The sequence below is a fragment of the Cyprinodon tularosa genome, unplaced genomic scaffold, assembly GCF_016077235.1.
Source record: "Cyprinodon tularosa strain WSP-4 unplaced genomic scaffold, ASM1607723v1 ctg114, whole genome shotgun sequence".
In the NCBI taxonomy this organism is placed as follows: domain Eukaryota; kingdom Metazoa; phylum Chordata; class Actinopteri; order Cyprinodontiformes; family Cyprinodontidae; genus Cyprinodon; species Cyprinodon tularosa.
The window spans coordinates 1,179,893-1,200,605 of record NW_024037937.1 but is presented as its reverse complement, the minus strand read 5'-3'; the positions used below and the strand labels follow the sequence as shown (position 1 = coordinate 1,200,605).

The window sequence follows — 20,713 nt, the reverse complement described above, 5'->3', positions numbered from 1 at the left end:
GCTTTCTTTAAAATGTATCCATTAGATTTGAATCATATACCGTAATTGCACTTAGGATGGATTTATTCAATGACTAAAGAACGATTTAGGAAGCAAAATTGATGTGCTCTGCTTCTGGGGTTTATTTCTGTCTGTGTTTTACCTTGTTTTGACTGATCAATTATGCAGCAACAAAACACATTGGCAGCATTTGTTTACCTGTTTAATTAAAACATAGATTTTTAAACTTTGTGTACAGTTGAAACCTTAAGTTTGAGTTTTTATTGAACTTAATACAGAGTAAGAAAACTGCATATTCAAATGTATTTCAAAAGGAGTCTGTTTCTTCCATTTAAGGGGGTTAAATGGAAGAAACAAAGTCCTTTTGAAATAAATTTGCTGTGGGCTGCTATTATCTACTGCTGGGAAGCGTCCTGTGGCTGGACTGTAACCGTCTGGGAATCAAACCACAGAACCAAGCACCAAACGACTAGACCATCCATTCCTAGAGCTTCTTTTCTTTTTAAATAGAAAATACCCATTTAGCATACAAACTTTGCTTAATGTGGTGAGTTTAAGATTAAAACTTTGATCTTTTGCATTGAAAACATCCTAAATGTTCCTAGAGTCCCAGCAGAACCCTTAAAAGCATAATAACAGCTGACCCAAAGATAGCTTTATTTCATCAATCTGTCTACTTGCTATTAGGGACTTTATGCTGTTTCACTTTAGAGCTTTATAGACTGAAATTATCTAATTGATGACCTTAAGGCATTTGACCAAAATAGGACAGCTTTGAAGCAAAGTCAGAAGACTTATATATAAATTAATGTAAATAATCAGTATCAGTAGCTGTAAATCATCCTCCGCCTTACCGCCATGGAAACCAAGTGAAGACTCAGGCGCCTGTAATTAGTCTGCCTGATAAAATCTTTCTGTAAACAATTACAACTGGATGCCCAATTGATGAACTGTGAATATAGCCCAGATTATGTTTGCAGAGGGAGGCTGGCGCTGTGTACGTGAAGTGTTCAGATGTAGTTCTTTTCTGTTACACGAACACAGAAATCACTTTCTAAACATGATTTAAAAGCAATAAAAATCCAGAATGGGTGCTGCACAGCCCGCACATGTAGAAGTTTGCACTAGGGGTTACGCAGATGAGTAGATGGAGTATACTGTTGGCTTTAAATTATTACACTGGAGTTGAAGACATAAGAGATACAAGTTTATTGTTCATTATCCGCAGGGACACAAGCAGAGTTTTGAATTGAATCTCGTTGGCTCCATGTATTTTTCCTGCCTCAGTAACTTTGATTAATTAAAGTAAAGAGGAAAACATTTGGAAGATTGAAATGTATCATCCATCACCAGGACTAATAACTACATTCAACAAGTTTGCTGCAAATGATAGATTATGACACAACATACTTTTAGTGGCACTAAAATAAAGAGCCAGAATTTAATTTTATCCTAGATGGTTGTGTTCTTCAAAAGACAGATTTTAGCTTATTAAATCTTTTTTTTTTCTTCAGAATTTAGCAGAACTAAACAGGCACAAAACATGAAGTGTGAGACATTATTGTTCGCAGAGCTTGTTTGCTTTATTTTTGTGGGGTGCAAATATATGTGATGGCTGTTTAAAAACCCTGTAAATAAAAGTGAGACATTGTGCTGTGCAAAACTATTCACACCCCTTACACTTTTTTTTGTTTTGTTTCATGTAATACATTTCAGTTTTCTGTTTATTAAAGTATTAAAACCATTATCATCTATTAGTTATAATTTGAATTTTGAAAAAATGAAACTTTTAGTTTTAAAAAGAAAATTTGAAAAATCTAATAAAAAAATGAATGATTTGGGAAAATAAAATCTGAGCAAACACCAAAAATACTCTCAAAACCTTTTTTTATTTAGGTTTTCTGTAGTTTCATTTCTGAATTGTATTTTTTTGGAGATGTTTAGTTAAAAAACAAAATTATCTTCAATTTTTTTTACCCCAAAATTTTTCCAGTGAATCCATGTTATAGAAATACATTTTCCTCCAGTATTTTCTAAAGCTTCTTACTATCTGGTCAGTATTCTGCAGTAAATTGAAGCAGAAATGCATGAAAATGTGTTTATTCATTTATCACAAATAGTATAATTCAGCAACATTCCATCATTTCACCTGCGATGATCCAACCCTGCTAGGAAAGCAGTCATTATATATTCTAATAAATACAGACATATCTGCATGTCTGCAAGGTTTTTCTTTTTGTTGGCGTTGGCAGACTGGGGGCACAGCTGGTTCCAGTTTGCACCTGAATTAGCAGGCTATTAGCTGTGAGAGGAGCTGGTTTTATGGCCAGTTGCTCATTTGGCTGGATATGTGCTGCATAGCTTAGTGAAGGCTTAGAGTGGCTACTGCTTTGAGTCATTAAGTAAAGTTAACCCTGTCATAAGGCTGTGTCTGTGAAGCTGATATTTAAACAGATAGCGTTAGCTTATGACATCCAGAGAGTTTACTGCAGATCCAAGAGCCTTAATGACCTTTTCAACTTGCTGTCAAACATCAGTGTTGTAGCATTAGTCCAGCTGGTAATAAGTATACAAATAGGACAGTTTGCATTGATTTGGATTATTCTGCAAGGATTTCACTGAGAAATATTAACTGGTATGCCTTTTGCTCACAATATTGGCTGCTTCTTTCAGTCCCTTTTGTCACATTTGTTTACTCAGTTCCTTCCTCCTGAAAGTTGTACCCCTATTTTAATATTTTTATTGAATCTGGGTCCTTTTTTGTGTTTTGTTATTCTCTGTCTTGTGGCCAAGACTCCTTTGCAAACGTGGTATTTTGACCTCACCGGGACTATCCTGATTAATTAAAGCCTACATAAAAGAAATGGATTAAAAATACCATACTTTACAGTTTTGAAAAGTCTCAATAAGTTCATAAATTCATTATGATGTGTGTTTAATGTCTGTAAAGACATGGAAACATAAAAGCGTATTTAATAGGCAGATTATCCTTTTTACCTGCTCAAATACTCTTAATTTAAAAAAAAAAGTTTACTTATTTTTAGACCAGTTTTTGCAGTGTAGATTTCCAAACTTAGATTATCCATCCATAATTTCATCTGAATGTCTGGCTTTCAATGCTTTCATCTCTGTGCATCCATCTTGTTTTAGGACCAATATACTCATCAGAAGCAGAATCGGTTAGATAATTAATCTTCTTTTGTGAAAATTCTTCTCAAAATTGGAGCAATGATCTGGCAGTACACTTGCACCCTGTAAGACTTCTTTTTTTCAGAATTAATAATCTAACAATCTGCTCTTGCTTGGTATATTAATCTAAAAAAAAGATCAAAAAATCCTTTTTGGCTAGATTTAAGATTGTAAGACAGTGTTTACACTGCAAAAACAATCTAGAAATAAGACAACATTTCTTAAATTAAGTGTATTTGCCTTTAATTTGAGCTGGTAAGTAGGACAATTTATCAATGGAAAGAGTATTTTTACTCTCTGAAATAATATAAGCAGATAATGTGCACTTGAAATAAGGCAAGTGTTTTTTTTCCTTTTTTTAAATGTAAACTGTCTTGTTCCATTGGCAAAGTGTCTCACTTACCTCCTCAATTCGAAAAAGAATGACTTATTTAGATTTCCATCACTTTCTCTCTTTCCATCCTTCCAGCTGTTTGTGTTTCATTCACCATCTGTTCCCTTCAGCCAGCGTTTTCTTTCTGCAGACATTCTCTATCCTTTTTTAAAGCCTGACCACTGTAGAAAATAAATATAGCATGATTCTCTCAATTAGAAACAGACTAAAAGACCTCAACATTTGTGTGAGGAAAAAGTATTATTTTCTTACCTTTATTGAAATAAATAATCTGCTTATCTGGCATTTATCTCCATGTTTCATACTAAAACCCGTTAAAATAATAAATCGTCACAATAAGCAATAAATCAATTAATCATATGATAGAAATGACTTAAATGATAAATTAAAATGTGCTCAATAATTAACATTTGCCTGCTTGCTTGTTTTTCCTTCCGTCTCTCTTTGTGTTTAAGAGTCTGGATGACATAAGGTTTCACTGCGGGGGTTCGTCTCCTCTCACCCATCCCCGTATTGTTTCCAGTCTAGCATTAGAGCCTTGCAACTGAGGACTAGCAAGTCAGAGAAATGCTTGTTGAGATTTAAAATAAATTAAGAATAAAGGATTGATGATTTTTCAAAGCCGAATGTAACAGCTACAGTATGGAACACTTTGGATTGAAACTGAATGACAATATTATCCTCCATCGCAGTGATTTTTGGGACAATTTATCATCCAGCAAAAGTTGGCCAGTAAAATGTTTCAGCTCTTGGGAAATCTAAACTGTTTGCAGCAACAGATTGATTGCAGTTACATCTGGACCAGGAAGCCTTTCCTGACCTTCTCTGTCACCTTTTCCCTCTAATGAGCTCCCTAGCCAGCCTAACGACAGACAGAGCAGCATCCAGTTTCCTCCCAGGTCCCCTAGTTTCTGAATTACAAAAAGGCTGAATTTCCTCCACTGTCCTTTAATGGAATCTACCTGTTTTTCTTCTTGTCTTGCAGTTGGGAAGACATCTCTGATCACGCGGTTCATGTACGACAGCTTTGACAACACGTATCAGGTAGGTGCTTATACGGTCTATAATAATACAACCTACACTATATTGCCAAAAGTATTTGCTCACCCATCCAAATTATTGGAATCAGGTGTTCCAATCACTTCCATGGCCACAGGTGTATAAATTCAAGCACCTAGGCATGCAGACTGTTTTTACAAACATTTGTGAAAGAATGGGTCGCTCTCAGGAGCTCAGTGAATTCCAGCGTGGAACTGTGATAGGATGCCACCTGTGCAACAAATCCAGTCGTGAAATTTCCTCGCTCCTAAATATTCCACAGTCAACTGTCAGCTGTATTATAAGAAAATGGAAGTGTTTGGGAACGACAGCAACTCAGCCACGAAGTGGTAGGCCACGTAAACTGACGGAGCGGGGTCAGCGGATGCTGAAGCGCATAGTGCGAAGAGGTCGCCAACTTTCTGCAGAGTCAATCACTACAGACCTCCAAACTTCATGTGGCCTTCAGATTAGCTCAAGAACAGTGCGCAGAGAGCTTCATGGAATGGGTTTCCATGGTCGAGCAGCTGCATCCAAGCCATACATCACCAAGTGCAATGCAAAGCGTCGGATGCGGTGGTGTAAAGCACGCCGCCACTGGACTCTAGAGCAGTGGAGACGCGTTCTCTGGAGTGACGAATCGCGCTTCTCCATCTGGCAATCTGATGGACGGGTCTGGGTTTGGCGGTTGCCAGGAGAACGGTACTTGTCTGACTGCATTGTGCCAAGTGTAAAGTTTGGTGGAGGGGGGATTATGGTGTGGGGTTGTTTTTCAGGAGCTGGGCTTGGCCCCTTAGTTCCAGTGAAAGGAACTCTGAATGCTTCAGCATACCAAGACATTTTGGACAATTCCATGCTCCCAACTTTGTGGGAACAGTTTGGAGCTGGCCCCTTCCTCTTCCAACATGACTGTGCACCAGTGCACAAAGCAAGGTCCATAAAGACATGGATGACAGAGTCTGGTGTGGATGAACTTGACTGGCCTGCACAGAGTCCTGACCTCAACCCGATAGAACACCTTTGGGATGAATTAGAGCGGAGACTGAGAGCCAGGCCTTCTCGTCCAACATCAGTGTGCGACCTCACAAATGCGCTTCTGGAAGAATGGTCAAAAATTCCCATAAACACACTCCTAAACCTTGTGGACAGCCTTCCCAGAAGAGTTGAAGCTGTTCTAGCTGCAAAGGGTGGACCGACGTCATATTGAACCCTATGGATTAGGAACGGGATGTCACTTAAGCTCATATGTGAGTCAAGGCAGGTGAGCAAATACTTTTGGCAATATAGTGTATCTGCTTTGATCTGTAGGCCTTTGCTTTGATACCGTCGGCAAATCAAATGAATAAACTCCACTGGAAAACACTCTACTAGAAATACCAATGTCTGTTTTCCTGTGTCAAATAATGAAACATGTTAAAACAGCAACGCTTGGAATGAAAAATCTTCAAAAGAAAATTTCTTCCCTCTGTGATTAGTGCTTTTAATCCTGCTTTGCAGAGCATCTCCGTCTCACTGAATATTTCTTCTCCAGCTGCAGCAAATCTACAGAACATCTGAAGGCCCTACCTTTAATAATGCCTGCAGGTTTATAGCTTGATAAGAAAAAAGTGTCTAATCACAAAGTCATAAAGTGGGAATAGTTAGTTAGTCTTTAACCCTCATTCTCTGTCTTTAACTCATTTAGTTCTTAATTTGGCCTGCATAACATATAAAGTACAGAGATTATCTCAGGGAAACTGAAAATACTGTATGTTTTAAAGAGTGTGGAAAGTGAATAAGTTTAAATGGAATCTGATACATATATCGAAGAAGATGGTTTATAGTTTATCAGAAAATCACTTAACAGATCAGTCTCTTTTCCTGCGGGGGGCAAGAATGGACTTGAGGTAAAACCCTCAGTAGGCGACAGTGAAAGCAGAGACCATGTAGAAATATACCGTCAGCATCTTTGAAAAAGTCATTTTTTTATATGAAACTTTTTTGCCTTTTAAAGCACATTTCCACCTTGAGAAAAATAGAAAAGATTGCAATAATTATTTTTAAAACTTCCCCCACTACCCCTACCTTTAAAAGAATAAGGTGATTTTAATAGAAATGTCATCCCTGACGATTAGCAGCCGTCATCAGCATGGGTCTGTCTTTCTATTGCAACCTCCTGATGTCAGTCTAACCTCAGAGGGAACCTCCTACTGAGAGCTTCCTGTTTATTAGTGGGAAATCAGCTGGAGCTGATTGATTGTTTGGTGCCATCTCGGCCTGATGATGTCATATGAGCTGCACAAACGACAAACTGTCACTGAAACAGAACAGTCGATAGATAAATCATAAACGCTGTTGTGGGTTTTTTTGGGTAATCACTAGAAAAGCAGCAAATTATAGAGAAAGTATTGAATCTATGAACTAAAGTGATGAACTGATGTCACTCCAACTTAAGGCAGCCCAAGAATTGCATTGGTGGAAGAAAACGATCCAGATTTGGAAAAAAAAATAAAAAAATGTATGAATCGATCTCTGTTACATGATGCATATTTCATTGCCCAGCACTGCCTTCCTTTCTCTTCACTGTGCTTATCCATCCGTTTAATTCGTTTGTTCTACTAAGAAATGATAAACTAGGTCATTATATGATGCCACTAGCTGCATACATTTAGGCCTACCTGATCTTTAGCAGGTTTGTATATCGTGTTAAAGATAGGCTCTGTGTATGCACCTTGATGCTCTATCTGTTCGGGTCTTTTCTCTGAAAAGAGATCACTCGGCACAAACTCTTTAAATAACCACAAGACATGACAACAAATTTGATAGAAACTGTAATCTTACTCAGAAGTTGCTTAGAGATTACAGAATGGCAGCTGCTCACCTCCGGGCTCACCTCTCAGAAGGTTGCCCCGATTAACAGTTAAAAAAGATATTATATACATCCCCAGTCTGCCACATATTCTTATTTTACATCATACATGTTTGAAGATGAGGAAACATCATGGGTCCAGCCCATCAAAATATTACACTTAGCGGAAGGACGCCGCTCTCATTCCATTTCCAAATCTTTGCCACATGCAGAATGAAGATTATAACTGTATATCCGGACAGAGGAACTGTCTTAATTAATTAGATAAACTATTGGGGAAAAGATCAGTTCTGACACACAACAGGGAGCCAATACCTAGGTGTAGCGAAATAACACATCTTCAATGATAATTGAAGCAGATCTTTAAAGAGGTGCAAACTAATTTGTGTTTGCAGTTCAGCAGGGAGCATCTTTTGGTGTCTGTGCCTTCATCAAGATCCAGATCATATTTAGATTTGTGGGTGGGATATATGTGAATGTAAACATTTACCACCTGCAAAGTAATTTCTCAAACCTGAAACCGTGGCCGCAGTGTTTGCTTCTTTTGTTTGTCTGAAAGTCACTAAAAGTACTATAATGTAGTAGAATATTATTTAAAGAAAAACAAACAAATCAATGCAGCAGGACAGAATATGATTATGATATTATTAAACCAAAAAAAAGGAATTTACTCTAATATTATGGGGAAAAAAATTACAATAGTGAAAGTTTGCAGAAGAGATATGTTTAATTTTCTCAATAAAACACGTTGACAGAATCATTGGTAACCTTTGTTAAAAGAAAGAAAAACCCACAATGGTCTCAATAACTTGAATCTCAAAAAAAATATTATAAATCAAAGTTCTATGAAGTCTGCCTCCTTCACAATAATGACTAAATACATTTTATTGACCATATGCATTATATTAACATTATGAGTTGCAAACAGTTGATCATTTACCTCCTTATAAGCTCTAATTTGTATAAGATGTATTATTTTTAAAGTGTTTGATGTAGTTTATAGTGGAAAATTTTCTTCAGCTTCTCATCCAAACTGCTCCATAATATTACTCCATGCTCCAAAATGCATGTTTTTTTACTCTTGTATGTTGCATGTTACTATTGCTCACAGTTTTATTAATAAAACACTTTAGAACTTAAAAGAACTTTAGTCAATTAATTGGTAAATATATTTTTCTAGCTGTGCCAGTTAGATAAATATTTAATTTGGTCTAATTTTATAGCCCCAAATCACACTTCATAGTGATATTAGAATCAAGTCATCCATGCAGATTAATTAAACATTTTCTATCTAAGGAAAACTAGCTGATTGCATCCAGTCATTGGTTCCTCAGCAAATCCTCATACTGAGTCTGTATGCAGCGTCAGCGGAGAAGGAAGAAATCTCCAGCAGAACCAGACTCAGTGTGAGTGTCTTTCTCTAGAGGCGATCTGGGGGTTAGGACATGTAGCCTCGTAGGCATTATCTGAGATCAGCATTTTATCAGCATTCCTAAAAGACAGAGAAGAGAAGGTTGAACTTCATTAACATTTCATGGCTATACTTAAACATATTTTCAAGTTTTCAAACAGTGCTACAGTTGGGATAAGTACATAAATCTATTGCTAGTTGAGAAAGTACCATAGTTAAACCATAAAGTCCTGTAGTTATTCTGGAAATATGCTTGAGGGCCAGTTTTGCATAGCTGCAGTGACTGCTGAATTCCCTTCATATGAAAGCCACATTAACTGAATTGCACTCACAAACATGCAAGCATTAATAGACACTTTGGGGCTATAGGTGCCATGCCAACAGCTGCAACATGTGCTGGTATGGAGGATGGAACTGAACCTACAACTGTTTGATTATCAAATTATTCCTTTTACCAATTGAGATTCTCCAAAAAGTCTATCGACAATTTATCAACACCGACCTTCTGTTTACAGTAGGTTACAGTCTCTATCTACTCTGGAGTGCCTTTATATGTGAAATAAGGTGTAATTGCTGTTTTGAGTTTTATTTCTGAAAGATATTTTTATTTACTCATCCTCATGCACTCTGTAAAGTCAGAAGGAAATCATATTTAAATGTCAAATCCTTCTGGCATAAAAATGTATATAAATGTACTATTTATCAGACTCTTTTGTACCAAAATTTAGAAAATTTGTTTTGAAAAAAAAAAAAAAAAAAAACCCTGTCTCAAAATAATTTTTTTTTTCGTTATCTTATGCAGGCCAGTTAGTTATATGTCAGCCTGTTCACCTAAATTCGGCCAATCATATATCAACAGTCATCTGTCAATATTTTTTTTTTTCGGGCCTAGCATCTTGATTCATATGTCGCAGCTAATATACGCAATGGTTGAAATAAGAAATAAGAATCATTTTCTTTCCCACTGAGTTCCGTCCCAGTGTTCACGGGGATGGACGACTGTGTCTACAGCAGGCGTAGAGCTAACAGAACTGGCAGCGTTGCGAGGCAAGGGCTCAAACATGTACGGCTGTAAGCCTTCTACACCAAACCAAGCTTCTGCCGCCCTGGCGTCCTCTTCCACTAAATCTTGGTCCCCGCTTTCCTCCTCTAAATAAAAAATGTACGATGGAGGAGACTCATCCACGACCTCCGACACAAAACTCTTCTCCTCATGCATGTTTCTGCTGTCTATAGCGTTCCTTGAGAGTGTTGTTTCTATGTCAGCAATTAAGTGCTACTTGGTCCCAATGGAATTTCCCATTGGGAACATTCTAGCACTAAGTTGCTAACTGGTTAGCGAGGTGCTTCGAAGAAACCGGCCACAATCAAACTTGCTTCTGAACCTTCCGCCACAACAATCCCACCCTCTTGATAAACGACCAATTAAATTCACTTCATTCACTCGTGTAAAGTCGTGCACCACTCGGAAGAATTCGGAAATGAAACGGTTGGAACAGCCGCTTTCCTTCCACTTTAACTGATCAGGACATTGAGATTGGCAAAAGCTTTTTAATCCATTAGTTACACAGTTTCAGAAAATGTAGACTCTTGAAGATGAATGAAGCTTTGGAACAATCTGAGTTTAATGCTGTTTTTATCTGGTTTTTGTGAAAGCGATTGGTCTCCTCAGATGACTAAAGCCGCAGCTATGATAGAGTGTTCAGTTTAGTGGAAATAAATGAATTATTCCTGCTGCCAAAAAAGGAAATTGGATTCATAGCCATAAGAAAAACCTCTCTCTAAAAAACAAAACAAAAAAAAAGCAACTGAAGCTTGACGTTTCCAAAGCTAGATTCTTTGACCAAATTATGTTTTACTTGAATCTGATCAATGAAAAACTAACAGGATGCAGAGGGAATGGAAAAGCTCATTATCTAAAGCATAACAACCTCATTTATTAGACATGGGCATGCATTGCTGCCAGTAAATTGGGGTCATTGCTGCTATTGATGATGTGTCTGCTGATACAAGTGGCACGATTGCACAGCTACACTAATATTTAAACCTGGTTGGACAGCAGTTCAGTATGCTGATGGATACACTGCATTAAGGCATGCTCCTCTCACAGTTAAGAAGGTAATGTTTAAAGAACTATTTTACCTGAAGTTAATACAAAACTTATCAACATTTCAAGGATTTTCACTTGCATTTCTTTTTACCAATAAAGTATTTTTTTTATTGTACGCAGCTGCAAAACAGACATGGTTTGAAATACAACGGGTTGTTCTCATCAACAATCTTCTGATGTTTCATTCAACGGGGCCAGACTAAATAACACATTTAATCTCATATTTAGTCTGGTTTATCAGGCTACAAATAGAGTTTTAAGACTGTTTTTGTGATGCCGCTCATCTCCCATTAGAACAGGATAGTTTTATTAACATGATTCAATGCTTAGCAGTAGCACCTGGGTGCGGCCGTCATTAGCTATAGCAGCTAATGCAGGATGTCCCATCCAGTAACCACTCTATCGATGGTGAGGAACTGCTTAGTCCCTCCTGGAATCTGTCATGAAAATGTTTTTATCAGTCTGTTGTTTTCTTTATGTGGTGCAGTCCTCATCCCTCCCATGGCATTTTAAACCTTCTTAAGTGCAGGTTATGCTAGCCATACAACCATGGGTAATTTTTTCCCTCTGTACCGTCTGGCTTTTAGCAGCTGCTTGGAATAATGATGGTCCAGTTTTGTGGCCACCATATTTGCCGAAGGCGAAGGGTCCTGAAGTGGGACGAGGTACCAGCTTTGCATGTGTATCAAATCTTCTACAAATGATACCTTTTATTCCAAGCTTTTTTTAAATGGCTAAATAACCCTTTTTTTTTCTGCCGGGGAGGACATTTTTGTTTTGGAACTTTCGAGTTTTGCATGTGTGCCATTTAAGATTAAGAAAAGCAGACACATGTACGTTGGCCTCTATGTCGTGCTGTAGGTTGTTGTTTTTCTTTACAGGACACATTTTCTAACAGTCTACTTTGTCCGTTTCACTCAGCCATCATATAAGGCTAATAGATTATAGATTGTAATAACATAAAAGGAAGGAGGGGTTTTTAAACCAACAGGTCATACATCCTCAGAGATCCCTAGGTTTCCTGGGCTAGAAATGCACAATAGATCCCAAACCTATTCTTTTAAGATTAAGAAACCTATACTTGTAAGATTATCATCTTACAGTTATGTAATCATCGTAGAGCAGGGGTCTTCAACGTTTCCCAGGCTAAGGACCCCCAAACTGATGGCGAGATGGGAGCCGGGAACCCCTAATTATACATATTGTATGAAATTGTGTTATATCAAGTTGGTGCTATGGTCACTCTATTAAAAATGGTGTCATGTAACGAAAGTAGTTTCACCCTGGGATTATTAAAGTATTTTTGATTCTAATTCTTCATTGATGGGACAGGTGTTGTGAATGAAACAGTGCCCAGCTTGAAAGAGCTCCTGTGTGTCGCTGAATCTGAGCATTGATGACTGAAAGACATCTTCTGCCTCCATTTATCTGTTTACTACGGGGCGTTGAATTAATGTTAATGTGTATTTAAACACATTTCAATTAGTAGAAAAATTGCAGGGGGAATAAAAAAAAGAAAAAAAAAGTCTGATCAACCAAACCTTTCGCGACCCCCATGCAGTACCCCTATGGATCCCCTAGGGGTCGCGGACCCCCTGTTGAAGACCTCTGTCGTAGAGAATAGCTGCTAAGAGCCACTTAAAAAAAGTGCGTTACAATGTTTGGTTTCCTATGGAAAGTATTTTTGAATTGAATTAATTTTCCTCCTTAATATTTGCTTTAATTTTAGAAATATTGTTTAAAGATGTTTTATAATCAGCTGCTTGTTAGATGAACTAAAAATAAAAATAGTTGTATTTAACTTTTTTTACTACGTATTATTTTAAAACCAATCCATTTTTTTTTTTTACTGTTAAAAGTGTATTTATACTGCTAATACAAGCTCCAAACCAGGCTCTAAGCTCTAAGGTTCAACAACAGCCACCCCTGTATGAAGGGTAGAATTTTACTAAAGCTGGATGACAATATGTTAGAGAAATGAAGAATAAGAAAAAGAGAAGCACAGATTAAAAAATCAAAGCAGCAATTTGTAGTTTTTAACCTACGTGCTTGACATGTAACCTCCAGGTTTATCATCCTTAAAAAACAAATCCCAACACAGCACAGTCGCAAAATTAAACAGCCTCCCTCTGTGTTTTTTTTAAATCAGATAGCAGACCAGTAGATGGAGAAGTAATTGAGTTATTTGTAAATTCAAAGCCAAATTTCTAGATTAAATCCTATATCAGAGTTTCAAAAATATGTCTGATTGGGTACCAATCAGATCAGTTTTGTTGGCTAGCAAAAATTTTAGCTTACTGGAGTTAGGTTTATGGTTAAGGGGAGCTCAAACTGCCATAAAGCAGTGCTCTGTGTCTCATGACTCATTCAGCAATGGATCTGACCCTCTCAAGTTATATGACTGACTGGGGCATCGATCATCAATTAAAATTATTTAACAAAATTTATCTAAAAAGTTACTCAAAGTTGCTTTAAGAAACAAAGAGATGCAACAAAAATACGTTAAATACAGAACCTTCAAGTTGTTTCGATATAGTCATGTCTTGCAAAGACCAAAATCCCTTGGAAACACTTGACAGTGACTTAGCTAAGCAATAAGTAAAAATAAAGAAAAATAAAAATGTTTTGGTAAATGAAACTGTGATTCGATTTTTTCATTGCCAAACTGCATTACATTTTTTTTTTTTTTGCATCTGGAAAGTCTTTATCTATGGTCTTTGTGAAGAACACAGTTTAAACAATTTATCGAATAAATTATTTACCCTTTTGTTCGATTCACTAACCTTATTGCACGTCAGGGCATGCTTTGGTGGCACAGTGGTACATGACCCATGTACGGAGGCCTTAGTCATCGACGTGGCCGATCCGGGTTAGAATCTGACCTGTGGTCCTTTGCCGCATGTCTCTCCCCCTCTCTCATACCCCCTTCCCTGTCAGCAGAAAATGAGCCACTAGTGCTATCCTGGACTATTTCTGAATTGCATTGAAAGCTGTTTAAATCATCAGAGAGGTAAACAACAATTGTGGATTTTAAACAAGTCTTCCCTGAAGTCTCATTTCCAGTATAATATTACACAGCACCCTCAAAACCTCAGATGTTGGATTAACACATTTATGAATGACTGTGATGTCTGCATCTTTCTGAGGAGCTGCTTACTCTTGGGTTTTTCTACATTCGGGCCGATGTGGGTTTCCTGCAGTTCGTCTTGCCCCAGGGCTGCTGCTGTAATTCCCAGGCTAAGTGGAGCTGGATAGATTCCAGTTTGGATATCTAATAGCCCACCCACTCAATGCAATCATCATAAGAAAGATATGGGAACCTGGTTTCCTAGATAAATAGCATCCAGCAAAGGTCTGGATCTAATGAGACCTGAAGGGACAGAGAAGGACAGACAACCTGCTGAGAGGACTGATGCTAGAAAAAATGACTGAAATGTTCATATCGTTAATACCAGGCTCTGAGTTACATTTTCTGTGCTCTTAAAAAACAAAGGTGTGTTTAAAAAATATTATCTGCAGGAAATTTACATGTTTTATTGCTCATGCTCAGAGAAAGTTTGTTTTTGATCTAGTCAAGGCTTCATTATCTGTTGTTTTTTGTTTGATTTGGTTTCTTTTTAGTAAAAAAAATAGAGCTATGAATGATTCTGCTGTCTTCTTCTGACTCAGCTCCTGAGACCTTTACGTTTTAATTAAAAAGCAGCAGGCATCATATCAGTGAGAGTGTTTGTGCTGCTGCTTAGAGGGGGGAAGATATATTAGCCCGATGAGGGCTAAAAATTGATTTGAATAAAGCCCACAGGAGACACCTGTCCTGATGTGCAAATTTATGCAGTCAGCTTTACATGCAGTGCCGTCAGTTGGTGTTTTCATTTCGTGTTTGTCAAGCCTGGATGGTTGAGCAGATGCAGCTGAGTCGTTAAAAAATAAAAAAGAGCAGCAGCAGTATATTTAGTGACCGACGGCCATCAGAGAGAAGAAAGTGAGCGTGGCAACAGCTCACTTTCTTCAAGCAGCCATCCAGCCGAGAGAGACAGAGACGGGTGTCCTTGCTGCCTGGCAGCACATGTTAAAAGGGCTCAGAGGTCCCTGGAGGCTCAGTGCTTTTGTCTGTTGTGTTGGAGCTGTCAGTCAAGCTTGGCCACCAGGCTGTGATTTCATCCGTCTGCTGTCCACATATGAACTACCGCTCTTTATTACAAAGATTTAGTGATATTTGCTGGACGTCTTATACACCAGGCAAAAAGGGTTATTACAGTGTAAAATACCACTAACTGAAAACCATGCCTCATACTTTTTTAACTTGTTTAGGGGAGACATTGAGAATGTTAACCTGCCTTTTGATCTCTGTTTAACTGTTAATTCAGTAAATGTATTGCAACAAGCTGGACATCTAATATATATGATATTGCCAAAAGAATTCTCTCACCTGTTTGATCCCATATGAGCTTCATTGGCTTCCCATTCCTAATCCATAGGGGTTCAATATGACATTGCTCCGCCCTTTGTAGTTAGAACAGGTTCATTTCTTCTTGGAAGGCTGTCCACTAGGTTTAGGAGTGAGTTTATGGGAATCTTTGGCCATTCTTCCAGAATTGCATTAGTGAGGTCAGACACTGATGTTGGCCTCGCTCTCAATCTCCTCTGTAATTCATTCCAGTGGTGGTGTATCGGGTTTAGATCAGGACTCTCTACAGGCCAGTAGAGTTCATCCATACCAGACTCCATGTCTTTATGGACCTTGGTTTGTGTTCTTGTCCACAGCCATGTTGGGAGAGGCAGGGGCCAGCTTCTATTACAGTTTCAGTTAGTTTTAGTTTTAAATTTTTTTTATATTAACCTCGTTATTCCAAAATAAACATTTTAGACAGAACAAACAAGCACACAAGTACAGGTTGCTCATTAACTGTACTAGTGCAATATGAAAAATAAATGTTTGTGTTAAAACTACGCAAACTTACATGAGAAATGTAGCTGTACATCCACAAAATATAGGGTACTTTGTTTCATAAAGTGCAAAAAAAGACTTTTTTTTTTAAAAGCCCCTAAGGGGTTCAAACAACAGGCCCCCCCATTTCAACAAATGAGTTTTTTTTAGACTAGAAGAGTTCTGCCTTTTAAGACAGGAAAGTATAGCAGTTAAAGTTGCTACTTGAGAAAATACTGAACCATAGAGATAAAAATAGCCCTGTGATTCAAATTATAAATTGTATTTGGAATCAAAATGAGAGAACTAGGGGTGCTAAAAAACACATCGTCCAAAGACAGATATTTACATGGGAATGTGGCATATAATTAATTGACATATTACTGATCTTGCTGGATTTTATTCTGCTTTACTTCCATAAATTGCAGGATCTTCTTTTCTTTATCTTTGCCAGAAGATTTAAACTTTAAAAGCCTTGCCCTCATAATTTGCAAGTTAATTTATTTATAAAGAAGATATAAACGCTGCTTAAGCTAATTCAAATGAAATTAAAAGTAAAATAAGTAGCCAACCTTATCACTGTCTGTAACCTACTAACACGATAAGGAAAGCATCAGATGAGCTACCTGAGAAACTAACGTTACGTTTCCCCACTTTAAAACCAAACAAACATGGTGCTTCCGTGCCATGTTAATTTGTTTTGACAAAAGTTGCATGTTACGACTTTTTTCACTGTACAAAGCGCAGGCTATTTTAATTATTGTGATCAATTTGCGCCGTCAATCCCGGCACATGCGCGCTTCATTTGCAGTCTGGATGCTGAGGGTAAACATCCTGCTGCTCTGACTGCAGCACTGACAGGGACTCCTGCGGGAGCGGGGGGAGGCGCCCCACGGCAGAGTAGGAATGATACATGCTTTCACGTAAGAGTCTCCAAAAGCCGCCAGTGACACCGTAAAAAGTCGCCAGATTTGTCGCTAGTCGCTTTTTTGAAAAATAGTCACTGGAGGGGTCTGAAAAGTCGTTGAGTTAGCAACACAACACCTCCAGTGCTGGCTCGCTCTGCTGTATTTTTTCTTCTTCCCCCGTTTCAGTCAAGTGGATGTGATGACGGCGGCGGCGGATGACGCATTAATCGCGTGACACAATTAATCGATGATGAAATTCGTTGCCAACGCTTTTAAAAGTCGATTTTTTATCGATTTTATCGATTCGTTGTTGCAGCCCTAGTTTTAATTAACGATTATAACATTGTATCTAAATCAACATTAGATTGGAAAATTCAACAAATAAGAAGAAAAGAAGACATTAGCAAATAATAATCCCAAACGTGCAGCTAAGGAAACCAATTGAACCCTCAACAACTAGAAACTGTAAACCCTGATAGATCAGCGTTTCCTCCTCTTAAATGGTAGTTTTTCCTCTCCACTGTTGCTACAAGCATGCTTAGTGTGATGGATCGCCTTCCAGTCAATGAGTCGATGCAATCAACTGGTTTTCCTTAGATAGAAAACTTTGAATCAATTTGCCTGGATGATCTGGTGAACTGTAAAGGGCCTTGAGATAATGTGTTGTGAATTTGCCCTATATAAATAAACTGAATTGAATTAAAATCAGAATCTGATAGATTTGTGTGATGGGCAGTTGGCCGATACTTACAAACGGATCTTACTCAATGATTCCACAAAGTTATGACAATCAGCCACTCTAAATTTTTTTATTTATATTTTACAAAATGAACATAAGACAAGTTTGTATTGTTTTATTGGTCAATTATCAGCCGGGGCTCTGTCTGCATTGAGAGCATATTCCATCTGTGCTTGTGTGGGTTCTCCCTGGGTACCCTGGCTTCCTCCCACAGTCCAAACACGACCCTGATGGATAAGCAGCCGATGATGGATATATGGATGGATGTTATTTGGGTATCTTTCAGTAACATAAGATTGAAACAACGAAAGTGCCTCCTGACGTTGTTCATTATAAAGAAAAATCAATATTGGCCAAAATCAGAAACAGCATGTCAGTTTTTTTGTTTTTTTTCAAGATCAATGATCTACCAGGAAACTGGAGTTAATGCTTCGCCACTATTGAAGATTTTTCAATAATTCTTATATCTAAGCTTCTGCCTCAGTAAAATAATATATATATTCTCATTGGTTCCACATATGTTAAACAAAGCCCTTAAAAACTGCTCTGCTCTTAGTTCCAAGGACTTTAATCCTTTGCAGAAATTTTAGTCTGAACTGCCTGCTGTTTATGAAAGTAGATATGTTCGTGGACAGACTTACTCCCCTGGAAATTGCCGGCAGCAACCCTCGGATGAATTTCGTTCTGTGTTTTAATAAACTGTTAGAGCCAGCGCTGTGAGCAGATGCCTCTGGGCTCTCTGTGAGTCATGGTCGGTCTGTTTAACAGTGCTCATGCTAGATGGAGGACCTTGAAAGTCCTGGTAGGAACAGAGCTGTTGGAATATTTTATTTTTCATCTTAGATAAAAGCAATATGAGTGTAGATGTACTGAATCCAACTGTTTTCTGCTAATGTGGTCATAAAATCGTATTCAGTGTTTCAGTTTGTCCATCACAGGTAAATTCTGCAGTTTTTTTTAGATAGAAAAGCAACAATTGTCCCTTCTTTAAAAAAAAATATATATATATATATATATTAAAAGAAGGGACAATCTTTAGATTCATGAATACACTTGGATTTTTTGAGCAACTATCATTTTTTGCTATCATAAAAACATATTCTGCCAAAGTTTGATAACAATCGCTTTGAAAATTCAAGTGTTTCCATAGCTTAGAATGAGTTGTTTCTAATTGCATAGGTGTGGGTTTATCCAGTGGAAGACGGCATGTTTCATCACCGTCTTAACTATAGTAGTTGAACCATGTTGGCCATATAAGTTTTCCCTGTATATGAACCGGTTTTGTTGTGGAGGAGGAACATAAAACAAGCAAAGTTAAGGTCGATGTTTCTTCTGCTACTATAACCATTATATTTACTAAATTCATGTATTTAGTAACACAATAATAACAAAAAACGGCTAATGACTCCCTCTCTTTTCTATTATGTTTATACTGACATACCCCTCATCTTGTCTGTGGAGTATCCATGGGCTTCTGCTTCTTATTAATGTTTATAGAGTGGCCCTCAGCTGGCATCTAAGTTAAATACTCACTGCTGCCACCTAGGGGACTAAAGTATGAAACAGTAGAAAATAGTAACAACATTTTGATTGCAACACGCCAAATCCAAATTTTCGTCCACTGAGATTAGATTAATGACTAATGATGTCCCTCTGAATTAGTTTCTTCTAAACATGTCGTGGAGTCTAATGGCTGTAAATCAAAGGTGTTTTAAATGTCCTCTTCACCTCTTCATTTTAAAAATGCCTGGAGAAAAGCATCCACTCCTCCTAACCTGTAAGAACAACATTAGCCTGATTTGTGTGGCGATACAAACAAATCATGCTCATAATATTATCATAGTAACTAGGGCTGGGTATTTTCGCCAAAGTTCTGAATTGATTAGATTTTTATTCATACAGTTCTAAATCGATTAATTTCGATTCGATCTGTTTTTACAATAATGAAAGTGGTTCAACTGTGTTTCATGTATTTTGTTTTTTTCCTGTCACATTAAACACAAAGTACAAACGTGTAAATCAGACAGTTTAAACCTGAGATGTGAACAAAACTGTCTCATAACTGTAAACTTGTTTGTGAAAAGTGAAAAAGTGAAGCCTCACTCGAGCAAGCAGACGTGACACAGCAGACATTCATGAGCTGCATAATCTTCAATGCACAAACCATATTTGCAGCGTTGTCTGTAACAACTACAGGGTGTTTGCTGGTCAGCACCCATTTGTTAATGTCTTCAGTCAACCTATTGGCTATATTTGCAGCTGTCTGGCTTGAAGTCATCTTGAGAGCATCTTTCCTGCTCATTTGAATGTGAACGTCACACGGGTCACTATAAAATGAATCGATCTCATTCACTAGACATCGATTTTGCAAAAATGTAAAGTAATCGATTTAAAATAGATTTTTTTTACCCAACCCTAATAGTAACCATTACTACAAATTAAAATAAGAAAAGCTGTTTCTCAATCTGTCTACTTGTGCGTTCTCATGTGCTCGTGAAACGTCATCAGCCCTAGTACTGTTCCAATATTACAAGAACAGCAGACCGAGAACGAACAAAGTCCCCGGATGTCCCCCCTCCCTATTTACCCAGCATGCATCAGAGCAGACTTGTCCGTTCTTGAGATTGACAGCTGTCCCAGCATGCACTGCGGCAGCAGCAGCTTTCAATGGAGTATTAAGTTAAAAGTTCTCTTTTCTGTTGCTGTTGTTCAATAAAAGTTTTATTGCGTAATTTAAAACAGAATTTCCAAAGTTGAGACGACCGCTGGGTAACGGCAGCCAGGGCTAACCGCAGCCCGTCTGCAGCAACTCTCTCTCTGCCAGCCGTGTGTGAAGAATTATTGCTCTGACGGCAAGTTTTTTTGTTTTATTTGGCGAAATGTTCATTTGATTTCTGTTTATCTGACTGTGTTCATTATTATTCCCCCAATAAATGAAAAGAGTAAGAATTTATTATTTAGAGATAATTAATAACAGGAGGTGAAAATGCAGCTTCAGATGAGCCGAGCTTGTGGGGACATCACGAGTACGCTTCTGTTCCAATTGACCCATATTTATGCTGCGTGCTTCCTGTCTCACAGAGTCAATGGCGTAACTATCGGTAAGCAGAGACTGCAGGCGCTTAGGGGCTCCTGACCTCTTAGGGGCT

At 37.9% G+C, this 20,713-nt stretch overlaps 1 protein-coding gene across 2 annotated transcripts in view; it reads left to right on the top strand.

Annotated features, from left to right (window-relative positions):
• The window catches only part of rab6ba (RAB6B, member RAS oncogene family a), a 93,024-nt gene that overhangs the window by 37,896 nt on the left and 34,415 nt on the right, over positions 1 to 20,713 (top strand). For both annotated transcript variants that reach the window (XM_038304253.1, XM_038304263.1), the window contains exon 2: positions 4,569 to 4,627. In XM_038304253.1, coding sequence (XP_038160181.1) covers positions 4,569 to 4,627 — 59 coding nt within the window. The remainder of the gene's footprint in view (positions 1 to 4,568; positions 4,628 to 20,713) is intronic.